The sequence below is a fragment of the Nicotiana tabacum genome, chromosome 23 (assembly GCF_000715075.1).
Source record: "Nicotiana tabacum cultivar K326 chromosome 23, ASM71507v2, whole genome shotgun sequence".
Lineage (NCBI taxonomy): Eukaryota > Viridiplantae > Streptophyta > Magnoliopsida > Solanales > Solanaceae > Nicotiana > Nicotiana tabacum.
Genome location: NC_134102.1, coordinates 87,738,469 through 87,752,551, shown reverse-complemented (window position 1 = coordinate 87,752,551; position 14,083 = coordinate 87,738,469). Strand labels below are relative to the sequence as shown.

Sequence of the window (14,083 nt, the reverse complement as noted above, 5' to 3'; positions counted from 1 at the left end):
GCACCGCTTATTCCAGCTATTGCAAAATATTTTCTAACATTTCTTTTTCTCTTCTACCAGAGTCCGAGTATTGAACCCCTACGCTGAACATTGAAATTTTGGTTAATGTCCCAGAAAAACTTCTCTTCCTTTTCCTCATTGTTTTTGAGCTTGGTAACATTTCATTAAAAACAAACGCACAAAAACCCAAGACTAACACACCTGAAAGTTTCAGGATCATTTGGATTCCCAAAAAGTGAATGTTTCCACTGTGGTCCTTCTGCATCATTAAAGCATTTGACAACATCTATCTGCAAATCAGGAAGCATAAACAATCATGAACTCAAGATAGACGTGAAACAACTTAAGCATCAAACCCTTATGAGTGCTAATGATCATGTCCAATCCACACACTGAATGACGTTAGAAGCATTATCATTAGATCTGATGTCAGAAGTCATTTACAAATCCTGTTTCCTCCATCCTCTCTAATCAGTAAATGGCTCATTTTGACAGAAGGAATTCTCCTAGTAATGAACGAGAGTTATATGCTGTTGATAGAGGTAAGAAATGAAATGCAGGATTCAAACATCTTGCTTTTATGAGAAGAACCTCCCGTTATTCTGGATTCTTACAGAAGTTATGTGCGAAATTAAAAAGGCTATCTTTCAGAGCATCAACTCTCGGATAACAGAGAATAAGGTTCTGAAAACAGAACATCAAAAATGAAAGAAGCAACAATGGTATGCACCTAACTGCATTTGGCTGACAGGTGAAGATATTTCCAATCTCAGTTTATTAGCATCCCATGCTTACCTGAATAGCAACTCTAGCAGAAAATTTGACAAGTCCTTCTTCGGTTAGTTTCTCAGAAGCACTTTTTCCTCGGATGCCCTTGGTAATAAGCTTAGTAGACTCTCCTGCTTTATGTCGCGCTGACAAGCCTTCCTCAAAATGCATCTATATCACAAATGAAGAATACGCAGACCACACAGGAGTTAGAGCACAAGTTAGCAATTAAAACCCCACAGAAGGTGAAAGCAATCCTTGCATAGGGAAAGAGGGGATGATCAAAAGATGCAGATAAAGAATATGGAAACAGCATATCTGCTGGCAATGCAATAAAGAAATAGCAAAAGAGAAAACAATTTGTGATAATTCACAAGAAGAAGAAATATGTATACAAAGCAATTGAGGTGCCAGTGAACTGTCAGGTTATATATATCCCGTGTCATTTATGTCGAGCATCAATCATCTCAAACTACCTACCCATGCATATATACAATTTTTTGTTCGGCTGATGTATAAATACCATAATCTATACTTTATTTATATCCATGTAATTTCTGCTTTTATATACTATAGATACAGATATACTAAAGATACAAGATATAGGCGGATAAGATTTTTCTAAAGAAGTCTTAGTAAGACCATATTGCTGATACTAACTTATCTGACATAAAAACTAACACATTCTAATTAATGTAATATACATAATAAATAACTATATATACACACATACAACAGACACATATATATTTTATTTGACCAAGCAATCAACTTTTTGCTAAAAGAATTTTCATAAATTCATTCCTAATAAGAATTCATTATTAACCAATTTTTTATATACACAATTAGATATTATTAGGATCCTGATAAGGTCTTTCTGTGGAAATATAAGTGTCAAAACATAAGGAAATAAACTAAGCCAGATTTCTCGCGACTATCCTAGAATTTCAGACAAATTTCACCACCAAATCATATTTTGACATTCCGCTATATCAATAAGTTTGGTCCAGTGATAGTTTTTTTGATACTGGTACCAATATATTAAGAAAAGAAAAGCACTAAGGCAGTGCAAAGCCATATGTACAAGGGGGAAGATCAAATCTGATCCACCAGACTTACAAAAAACCTAACATGTCAACCAGGGACTCTGTATTCTCCACATGCCTTTCTTTACACCAAAAATAAAACAGAAGAATACAATTCATCTTAACATTCTGAAGAGTATTGTATCTGTCTTCAAAAACTCTTGAGTTCCTCTCTATCCACACTGTCCACCATACACAAGCAGGTATCACTCTCCACCATGTCTTCTGACTGACTACACCTCCCATGTTATTCCAGGATTTTAGAAGCTCCAGGGTAGTTGCAGGCATTGCCCATCTGAGACCCACAATGTTAAGGAACAATTGCCACAATTGACTAGTGATAGGACAATGCAGAAACAGATGATGACTGTTGGTCTCCAGATCTCTGCCACATAACAAACATCTCGAGCATAACAGAAATCCCCTTCTTTGTAGGTTGTCTTGGGTTAAACAGGCTTCTCTTGCTACCAGCCATGTGAAACAAACCACCTTAAAGGGAGCTTTTGCTTTCCATATGTTCTTCCATGGCCATCCCACTGTATGTTGATCTGCATTTGTAAGCATGAAATAGGTAGATTTGACAGTGTATACCCCGTTCTTGCCACAGTGCCAGAATAAGGTGTCTTCATTTTCATCGAGTCCTTTGAACCCTTCCAAAACCTTAAAAAAATCAGCAATTCTCCCCATTTCCAAGTCATTCAGACCTCTTCTGAAAGTGATATTCCAACCATGCTGACCGCAAGCTACTTCCATTTTAATATCAGGCATGTTTGCAATACTGAAAAATTCTGGAAACATCTCTTTAAGTGGACCATGCCCAAGCCAATTATCATTCCAAAATAGTGTCTTCCTACCATTACCCACCCTTGTGCTAGTGTTAACCAACACAGAGCTCCATAGTTGTCTGATAGATTTCCAAACACCTAGCCCATAGGAACTGTTGACAGGACTAGTGCACCACTGCTCAGTTTGACCATATTTCTCCCTTATAACCTTTCTCCACAAAGCATTAGCGTCTGAGTTGTATCTCCACATCCACTTCATAAGTAAACTTTGGTTGTGTGCCTTGAGGTTCCTGAGTCCCAGACCCCCCTGCCTTTTGCTGGTGATAAGTGAGCTCCAATTTACCAAATGTATGGCTCTCTTATCTTTGTTACCCTGCCAGATAAAATTACTCCTAAGTGCATCAATTCTTTTCCTCACCTTGGATGGTATAGGAAACAATGACATGACATAGGTCGGGAGTGCATCCAATACTGTGTTAGCCAAGACCACTCTGCCTCCCAAAGAAAGATACTGACTCTTCCAAGTTGCTAGTCTTTTTTCACATCTTTCCAGCACTCCACTCCATATTTCTTGAGCTTTATTCTTGGAGCCTAGTGATAACCCCAGATAAGTAGTTAGCAAAGATCCCACCTGGCAGCCCAAAATTGCAGCTAATACCTGTGTATTATCAACCGGAAACAAAGAAACAGCTTCGAATATTACAAGGATTAATCTTAGATGTTTTAGTTGCTCAGCATCAGCATCACAGAAAACTAAAGAGTCATCAGCATACAATAAATGTGTGATCCTCAAACTGTTGTCTTCCCTACTTGAGACTGAGAAGCCTCTTAGCCAAGGATTCCCCTGGGCAATCTGTATCATCTGACCCAAACCCTCCATAGCAATTAGAAACAGAAACGGGGACAAAGGGTCACCTTGTCTGAGACCTCTTTCTCACGGGAAAAATCCTTCTAGAGAAGCATTAACAAGAATAGAGAACCTAATAGTTCTTATACAGAAAGAGATCCAATTAATCCACTTTGCACCAAAGCCCATATCCTTTAGAACTTTCAGAAGAAAACTCCAGTTTACATTATCATATGCTTTCTCAATATCTAGCTTGCATAGGATCCCTGGAGTTTGCCTTCTAATTCTAGAGTCCACACATTCATTTGCTATCAATGCAGCATCCATAATTTGTCTGCCTTTGATGAATGCCATTTGGTGAGTATTAACCAACTTATCCACCACTCTTTTCAGCCTCTCTGTCAATGTTTTAGAGATGATCTTATACACACTTCCAATTAGGCTAATAGGTCTAAAATCTCTCAGATCCTTTGCACCATTCTTTTTAGGGATTAGTGCTATATAAGAGGCATTGAAACTCTTCTCAAAGTATTCATTGCAATGGAAATTCTTAATGGTCTTCATAAGATCCTCTTTGACTACCTCCCAACACTTGTGAAAAAATCCCATAGTGAATCCATCTAGCCCAGGTGCTTTATCTGATGCACACAGTTTTAAGCTTTCCAATACTTCTTGTTCTTCAAAGTCCCTTTGCATCCACACCCTTTCTTCCTCTGTAATGCTTGTCCCACCCATTATGTTGAAATCAGGCCTCCATGGTTCTGTTTCGGCATACAGTTTCTGATAGTAGGCTGCAATCTCCCTTTTAATATCATCTGGATTAGTAATGACTTCCCCTCGAACTTCCAATTTATTTATGTAGTTGAATCTTCTGCGAGAGTTTGCCATTTTTTGAAAAAACTTGGAGTTTTTATCTCCTTCCTTAAGCCACAATGTTCTGGACTTCTGCCTCCATGATATCTCTGCATGTTTTGCTACCTCCTCGAACTCCATGTAAAGACTTGCCTTTTGTAACAATTCATTCTCATTAATAGGTCTTTGTTCCTGTAAGTTATCTAGAGCTGAGATCTGCTCCAGAATAGCACTCTTCTTTACCTTCAAACTCCCATAATTGTTGGCATTCCATTGCTTCAGCTTTGTTTTCAAACCTTTAAGTTTGTAGGCCAGAACATAATCTGGTCTTCCTTCTATCTGAAAAGAGTTCCACCAGCCTTCCACCCTCTCCGTAAAGCCTTCAACCTCCAGCCACCAGTTCTCAAACTTGAAATAAGACTTTGAGAATTCCCAATCCCCACATTTCAGAGAAATTGAGCAGTGATCGGAGCTAATCCTAGGAAGTAAGGACTGCTTAATGTTACTAAACACCTCATCCCACTCAACAGAGAATAGAAATCTATCTATTCTAGAAGAGCATTCTTGATTTTCCTTTTTCGCCCAGGTAAACATTCCCCCTAACAGTGGAGGATCTACAAGTTCCAGCTCTCCAATGATCTTTGAAAAATCCCTCATTGCCCTGGTAAGCCCACCATTATGTCTTCCCTCATTTGCAAATCTAGTTGTATTGAAATCCCCACAAACCACCCAAGCCCCCTCACATACCCCTCTAGAAGCCGCCATTTCCCACCATAATTCCTCTCTTTCCCTTCTAGTTTGTGGACCATACACCCCAGTTAGATACCAATCAAAATTATTATGCAGCGATTTAATTTTGCAAGTGATGCTGTACAAACCAGAATTAACTAACTCCCCCCTCCATCCTCTTTTATCCCACATAATTAAGATACCACCACTCCTCCCATTAGCCTCTAATCCCACATAATCTGCCCATCTATTACTACACAAATGTTTGACTATTGTACCACATTCCCCTTCCAACTTTGTTTCCTGAAAGCAGTATATGTCTGCTCTCCATTCTTGAATCAAAGATTTGATAACCCTTTTTTTTCCAACCCCATTTACCCCCCTCACATTCCAAGAAGAGATAATGTGTACCTTCATTGATCACTATTACATGTGTTTCTCCCCCTGTTTCTCGATCCTCCTTCTTTGAATTTGATTCCAAAGGAGGTCAGATTATTGACCTCTTTAGATCCTTTTTGTTTTGGTGTAGGTGTGGTAGAGCTGCTGGGAACACAAAGTTTCACCTGTCTTTTCCTGTCCAACTTCATGAAGAGCTTGAGAGCCACCCATTCGCAACCCTGAAAATCCACTCCGAACTGTTTGCTTAATTTCATCACGTTTCTGTGAACCCACAAAGAAGCTTCAAGTTCTGCTAACTGAATCTGCATCTCCAGAGGAAGAGGGTCCTCCATCGGCTATTGGTGAGGTTGTTCTGCTGTCACCAATTGTAACTCATTCACCCCATAGCTACTGTTTGCCAAATCCCCAATTATCTGATTTATACCTTCATTTGTATCTATGTTGCTCACATCTGAAAAGGCAAGGTATCCTGAGCTTCTTTGTGACACTTCTTCTCTGTCTTCCACTACTTCCACCATCGCCAATTTCGTTTGATAGATGTTTGCTTCGATCTCATCTAACAAAGGGTCGTATTTAATAAATGTATTGGGCCTATTTTCAGTAAAAGATTCCAATAAAAAATCAGGCCCAACAGCTGCAAACTCCTTTTGTTCATTTATATTCAGACTCTGGTCCAGGCCCATAACTTGGCCCAAAACTCTTTTCCCTATAAAACCCACAGCTAGGCCCTCTGCCTCCCTAGCGTGCTCCACGTAGGAAGTCTCACCCACATGCCCCACACACTCCTTATTTTTGAAAATTTGCACAGTCATCTCCTTACCCACTTGCCCAGCCACTCTATATCCCCTAGACTCAGACAAGTGATTGGACTCCTGCAATTTCACGTCTCTAGGATCCCCGTCGTACTTTCTACCAACTCTCACCGTCGGCGTCCATTCACACCAAATCGGTAAGGTAAAAATCAGACCATTTTTCTCCAGATCAATGAAGCGAGGAATATTTTCTGGTGGACCTCTAACTTTGATTCTTGCCCACTTCAGGTGATTTTTCAGTGTTGTCTCCTCTTCTGTTTCAATCCACCCGCCACACTTATTGCCTATTTCCACCATCGCCTCCTTTGTCCAGAGATGAGCCCAATACTTCATCAGAGGTTCGTGCCTCCACTTCCAGTCACCTAGCATCACCTGCACAGCCATGTTCCTGTTGGGAAATTCGAACAGATATTGCCGCTCATTCAGATCATAAATAAGTACTCCATATACTGACTTCCATTTATCAGCCACCCATCTGTGCAAATCTGCTCGAGTAGGAACTTCTGACTTCCCTGAGAAACTGCCTAGTAAGCACCTGCTTAACAGATCATTTTCTGTGTTATCATCGACTCCAGAGAAGCTGATACAGTCACTGTGATGCTCAATCCTGTGACCACCTTCCTTCAAAGACCATTTGCTTTTGGCTAGAGCATCACCATAAGAGATTTTCATCATGGGAGGCAGCTTCTCAACATCATTCACAACTCCTTTGTCTGTAAACTTTGAGATTTTTTTAGCTATATCTCCCCACCCCCTGTTAGGAGCCAGTTCAGGAACAATAATAACTGATCTCCTCTCCCCTTGTACTGCCACAATACTGATGAATCTGCCGTAACTGTTGTACTTCTGAGAACAAAAGTAATTGTGTAAATGGTCTTTAAGTTTCCAGTTGTTATACCCATTTCCCTTGGTTCCTGTTGCCAAATGTAATAAATGGAAAATCCACAGCAGGGCCTTCTTGCTAACTGTCATTCTGTGCATTGAACTCCCTTTCCTTTCCACCCAATCATACCACATTTCAGAACCAGAAAAGTCTTCCGTTATATCGAAAGATTTGACTCCCGCATTAAAATAAACAGTATTGTCCATATTATGTTGATCTCAGATGAAAACAGGATATAGGAAGGGAAGAAAGATTTCTGGTGCTGAACAAAGGTAAACAGTCGCCGAAATCTGGAGTATATTCGCCGGAAAATAGAAAAAGTCGTCTGATTTTGGTGAAACTGAAATGTGCATGCTCGGAAAAGCCTCGAGAATAGTGTGTTTGAAGAAAGAAGTTTGAAAGGTTGCCGGAATAAGCCACACGCGCCAGCGCGTGGCTGAAATCTCGCCGGAAAAAACAGTCGTGTTGGCCGCGCGTGAGGGCGCGTGAAGGCTCGGTTGCCGGAGAACTTTACTGGGGTTTGGTTGCGGGAAGCTTGGCTCTTGATGGGGGTGATGGAGTCCTAGGAAGTAGAAGAGAGAAGAACCTCGGTGATGGTGATGGTGATGGTGAGTTTCCTTACTCTCTTAAGTGTTTTACCACTGTTCCATCTTTTGACTGACTCTCACTTTAACTGTTAGATAATCATAGTCTATGATAGCATCACTGCATCCATCGCTATCACATATAACCATATGTGAAACGTTCACCTCATACAACTCTCCAGAGGGCACAAATAAATCTATGGACGCTTTCTTATTCTTTTTCTTGATATGTTTGTCATATAGAGTCAAAATCCATTCTAAGGTCCCAAATTAGACCAATGAAACTGTCTGCTATATTTAGAACTAATAAATAAGTGCTTCAATTGATTCCATCAATTAAGAATTATCATTTTTCACATATAAATTTTAATCTCAAAGTTGCAAATATAGTAAAACAATAAGGAATTCTATTTCAAGAATGGTCCAATTCAAGGAGTAACCAGCCATTATTCAGGTCTGCATTCCTTGCATTAGAAGCACGCTGCTTATAAAATTGCACCTTGCCAGTATTTTTTGGCTTCCCTAAGCATCTAAACTTGGTTTGATAACTAGGACAGAGAAAAGAGAGCACAGCACCTGAGCTTAGCGTTTGTAAAACCAATAATTCATTGATGACCATAAACACCATCTATAAAGCAGATGTGCAGCAGAACAAATTCTTAAAATGGACTGACCTTGGCATTCTCCAAGTGTCTTATAGCTTCTTCCTGAGAAGAAGAATTCATAAACAATTGTATGCAACAAAGCCCAGCTGCCACATGATCCTTCTTTGTCACCTGATCATCGTGCAATTTTAAAATACACAGGACGGAGACATGGCATTAGTACATAGTTATATACAGAAAATGGAAGCAAATCGACTAGGGCAACCTATCAGAGAATATGATCAAATTCTGGAGTGAAGCTTGTGGAAAAACAGAAAGATTGAGCTTCTTGAGGTTTACCAAAGCACCTAAACTAAGAAACCAGCACTACCGGAACCCATACATGAAATCTAAAGAAATTAGCAAATGTTTTTGCTTAAAAGTTGAAGCATTTCTTAAAAACTGGGTTACAGCCTAATAAGTCAGATCAGAGAGGCAGTCTACTCTTAGTCAATCTTTCGTCAAGTGTATCTGATGAAATGGATGTATTTCACTAGCCAATTAATTTTATCTCCATCAATTAAAGGTCTATAATTCCAGAGGCACGTGTAAAGAAATTTAACATCAGCCTCGACAAAAGGGTCACCATTTACTTCATTTTTCCAAATGAAAGAGTTCAAAGGAAAAGATAGTGAATAATACCTGAAACTTGTATAAATAATTGAAATGCTTGTGAGTTTCACAATAATTACAGATGCGAGAAAGTGCTGCAGTTGTATGTTTGTTCACTGATGGATCCTGTGATGTTATATTTGAAGTTCTTCCTGACAGTACTTCCTCCAAAACAGGCATGGCTCCATAAGCAGTGCACAAATCACACAATAGATCAAGGGTCCCATAATCTGTTGCCAAAGGATCCTGTCGTTGAGGGGAAGAAGATGAAGTAACAACGCCTGAAGATGGTTGTGGAGGTGGAGGAACAGAATTGGGAGGGAAAAATAACAAGCAAGCATCCTTGTAGTGCCCATGTCGAAACATGAAATCAAGCAGATGTTGACGAGCATACTGCATTTCAAAGTGTAATACATCAGTGGTTATACAGATATCAAGCAAGCCTAACTGCTCTACATGGAAAAAATGAAGATTTGCAAGATCAATAAGCAGAAGAACAATATGGAAGGATGAAGAAAAAAATTGAGCAAGGTGGTGACGGAGGGAAGAGCCATGCATAGCAAGCATCTAAACATTTAGGTTGTGCTCTCGTCCAAGAGGAAGGAAACAACTCATTCAATCTCCGAAGACAATACTCCTCCCATCCGATTTAAAAATATGCCTCCTATTCTAGCAAGAGCCCAAATGTTGACCCTTTTCTACCATGCTATACATCTTTTCACAAGTTAGAAGAACATGAAACAATTGTTTCTATAACTAACGAAAAATTCTTGTGTTATCATTACATAATCTCTTTCAAGATGTCAAGTATGATGGTATATTTGTATATATACACTGACTCAAAACAATACATGTTTATAAGTAGGGGCATGCAAATAATGAAGACAGCAGAAATAGACATCTGGCAGGTTGAGGAAGCTGAAACTCTAAAAATACACACAACAGGGGAGGAGATAGAGGGGAACTGGACACATCATTATGGGTCTATCAGAATGTGATCAAATTAAGCAAGCAATTTGGGATTGATTTCCAGGGGTGCGAAAAGGAGGCAATGGCATGTTCATGAAAATCGACAACAGTAGGCAAGTAAAGAGACACAAGGCAGAATTTCCAATTGCTGCTACTCCTAAAAAGAAAGGCATGCAAGAATTGAAAGGGCTGATTATTGACATGAAATTCAAAAGTAATGGAACCAGATATAGAGGGAGAGGAGATCAATGTGGATTAATGAATATTAAATTCTATCATGGAATGTGAGGGGGCTGAACCACATGGATAGGAGAAGGGTGATAAACAACTTGATCTTTAAATTGAAGGCCGATATATTTTGTTTTCAAGAAACAAAACTAGTAGGGGATATTACAGATAAAGTCAAACAATTATGGGGGAATAGGGGAGTCAAATTTGCACAATTGGAGGCCGGTGGAACTAGAGGGGGTATCCTAATTATGTGGGATAGTAAAGTTTGGGAGGGGGAGATTGTGGCTAGTGGGGAATTTACCCTAACCTGCAAATTTGTTTCTCAACTGCAAGACCTTAATTGGAACTTAACAGGGGTTTATGCCCCTAACTGTGACAAAGAAAGGCAAGAGGTGTGGTGGGAGATTGGAGCTGCTAGGGGACTATTCAATGGACCATGGGTTTTAGCTGGTGATTTTCACATAGTTAGATTCCCCTATGAGAAGAGGAATTGTGTTAGAAGTGTGAGAAAGCAGGGGAAAAATATTATTTATCTTCTTTTAAGTAGTTAGTCATGTATAGTGTCCAACATCGGGTAAGTAGATACCTATTATTATGTAATCACTGTATATAAATAGGGCATTGTACAACACTTTAGAGAAGGAATAAGATTTTTCTCTCGTGCTTTCTCACATCTTCCATTAAGTGTTTTACAATAGCCCTATTTATAACTATACACAATACATATTCTACTCATATTCCATGTGGGACTAGGGTTATTTACATAACTATCTAACACTCCCCTCAAACCGGTTCATATAAATATTATATATCGAGCTAGTTACATATGTAACTAATACGAGGACCAGTGAGGGACTTAGTAAAAATATCTGCAAGCTGATCATTCGAATTCACAAACTTTGTAGCAATATCTCCTACGAGTATCTTTTCTTTGACGAAGTGACAGTCAATCTCAATGTGGAACACGGGATTTAATGCGATATGAAGGGCAGCTTGATTATCACACAAGTTCCATCTTGCTGATCTCATCAAATTTCAACTTCTTGAGCAAACGTTTGATCCAAACTAGCTCACATGTTGCCACAACCATTGCTCGATATTCTACTTCTACACTAGACCGAGCAACCACATTATGTTTCTTGCTCTTCCAAGATCAAATTACCTCCTACTAAAATACAATATCCAGATGTAGAACGTCTATTAAAAGGTGATCCTGCCCGGTCAGCATCTGATTATCCAACAATTTGCTCATGGCCTCGATCTTCAAACAGTAATCCTTTGCATGGAGCCGATTTTATTTACCGAAGAATGCAGACAACTGCATCCCAATGACTATCACATGGAGAATCCATAAACCGACTCACCACACTCACAGGAAAGGAAATGTCAGGTCTAGTCACTGTGAAGTAATTTAATTTACCAACCAACCGCCTATATCTCGCAGGATCGCGATCCATAGAAGTGTCAACAGGTCTAAATCTTATCATTCTTATCTCTTCAACAATGTCTAAGGCATATTTCCGTTGTGAGATCACAATATCTGAGCTAGACTGAGCGACCTCAATACCCAGAAAATACTTTAATTTGCGCAGATCCTTAGTCTGAATGTGCTGAAAGAGATGTTGTTCAACTTAGTAATACCATCATAGTTATTGCGGTAATAACAATATCATAAACAAAACCACCAGATAAATACAGAGATTTGAAGCAGAATGTTGATAAATCACAAAGTGATCAGTTTCACTACGAGTCATGCTAAACTCCTGAATAATTGAACTGAACTTACCAAACCATGCTCGAGGAGACTGCTTTAGACCATAGAAGGACTAGCGCAGCCGACATACAAGGCCACTAGACTCCCCCTGAGCAACAAAACCAGGTGGTTGCTCCATATAAACTCCATCCGCAAGGTCACCGTAAAGAAAAGCATTCTTAATATCCAACTGATAGAAAGGCCAATAGCGAACAACCATGGATAGAAAAAGGCGGACTGATGCTATTTTAGCCACGGGATAGAAAGTATCACAGCAATCAAGCCCAAATATCTGAGTATATCATTTGGCAACAAGACGAGCCTTAAGTCGATCAACCTGGCCATCTGGATCAACTTTGACTGCATAAACCCAACGACAACCAACAGTAGATTTACCCGAAGGAAGAGGAACAAGCTCCCAAGTACCACTTATATGTAAAGCAGACATCTCGCCAATTATAGCATGTCGCCATCCTGGATGAGACAATGTTTCACCTATAGACTTAGGGATGGAAACAGAGGACAAAGTGATGCAAATACATAATGGAAAATAGTGACTGAATCTCCAAAAGATGAAACTGGTAGCACCTCAGAAATATCTAAGTGATCACCTGGACTTGTGAAGTATGATTGGGTTTCAAAGAAGGTAACATAAGCAGACATAAGGTACAACTGGAGATCAGGTGAATAACATCGATATCCCTTTTGCATTCTCGAGTAACCCAGAAATACGCACTTAAGAGCACGATGAGCTAACTCATCTTTTCCTAGAGTAAGGTTATGAACAAAACAAGTGCTCCCAAAGACATGGGGTGAAAAAGTGGAAAAGAAAACAAAGATGAGTGGGGAAACAAGGCAGAGAATGGAACTTGATTTTGGATAGCTGAGGATAGCATACGATTAATAAGATAACAAAATGTAAGAACTGCATCCCCCAAAAAATGCAATGGAACATGAGATTGTATGAGTAGGGTACGAGCAATTTCAATAAGATGTTTATTCTTTCTTTCAGCTACCCCATTTTGTTGAAATGTGTACGAACAAGATGTTTGATGAATAATCCCATGAGAGTTCATAAATTGTTGAAATGGGTAAGAGAAATACACTAGGGCATTATCACTACGAAATGTGCGGATAGAAACCCCAAATTGATTTTGAATTTTAGTGTGGAAGGTCTAGAAATTTTTATCAAAAATATCCAAGTGTCTGGAATAATCATCAATAAAACTGACAAAGTAGCGGAATCCCATGGTAGAACTGACCCGACTAGGACCTCAAACATCTGAATGGACTAAAGTAAAAGGTGACTCTACTCGATTATCAAGACGCCGAGGGAAATGGGAGCGGGTATGCTTAACGAGCTGACATGACTCACACTCTAGAGTGGACAAGTGAGATAAACTAGGTACCATTTTCTGACGTTTTGACAAATTGGGATGTCCCAACCGTTTATGTAATAAATATGGTGAATCAGTAACAGGACAAGTTGTCGAAGGAAGACAAGATGTGAGTCCATGTGATTTAGCAAGGATAAGATAATAAAGTCCATTTGATTCACACTCGTTACCAATGATCCGCCCCGTACTGTATAAAAAAAAAGGTCATCAAGAAATAAAACATAGCGTTTAAGTAATTTGGCTAAGCGATTAAAAGGATTACCGAGAACATAAAGAACTGAATCTAAAAGTAAGGAAGAAAGTGGACTTGCTTGACCTATTCCAGTTGCCATGGTTTGACACCCGTTGGCCGTTGTGACTGTTGGAAGAGATTGAGTGACCCAAGAATCGGAGGATGAAGATTGGGAGACACAAGTCACGATATTACCTGTTTGAACAATGGAAGTTATCTCTGAATATGTCTGTTTACATGCTTTATACTGAAGGAACTCAATATAATCCGGTATAGAAACCATCCAACTATTCATAGTATTGGATCCCATTTTGCTACAACCAGTCTCTCAAATTTTTGACTAAAGGTTGTATTGGTTAACCTTGGAATGCCAAATCAGAACAAGTTAAGTTGGAGATTTTTTATTCTTTGGGAAAACACTGTTCACACCAGAAGAAACATTGTTCACGCTGGAAAACACTGATTACTTGCCGGAAAATAAAAAAGTTATCGGAATTTGGT

General features: G+C 39.3%; 1 protein-coding gene across 5 annotated transcripts in view; it reads right to left on the bottom strand.

Moving 5' to 3' along the window:
• Positions 1 to 14,083, bottom strand: part of LOC107773091 (uncharacterized) — an 81,901-nt gene that overhangs the window by 6,379 nt on the left and 61,439 nt on the right. For all 5 annotated transcript variants that reach the window (XR_012706081.1, XR_012706080.1, XM_075246646.1 and 2 more), the window contains 4 exons: positions 9,031 to 9,393; positions 8,419 to 8,520; positions 796 to 939; positions 202 to 290 (listed from right to left, as the gene is read on the bottom strand). Coding sequence is in view for 3 of the 5 variants with exons in the window: in XM_075246646.1 (XP_075102747.1) it covers positions 202 to 290; positions 796 to 939; positions 8,419 to 8,520; positions 9,031 to 9,393 (698 nt within the window). In the remaining 2 variants the exon portion in view is untranslated. The remainder of the gene's footprint in view (positions 1 to 201; positions 291 to 795; positions 940 to 8,418; positions 8,521 to 9,030; positions 9,394 to 14,083) is intronic.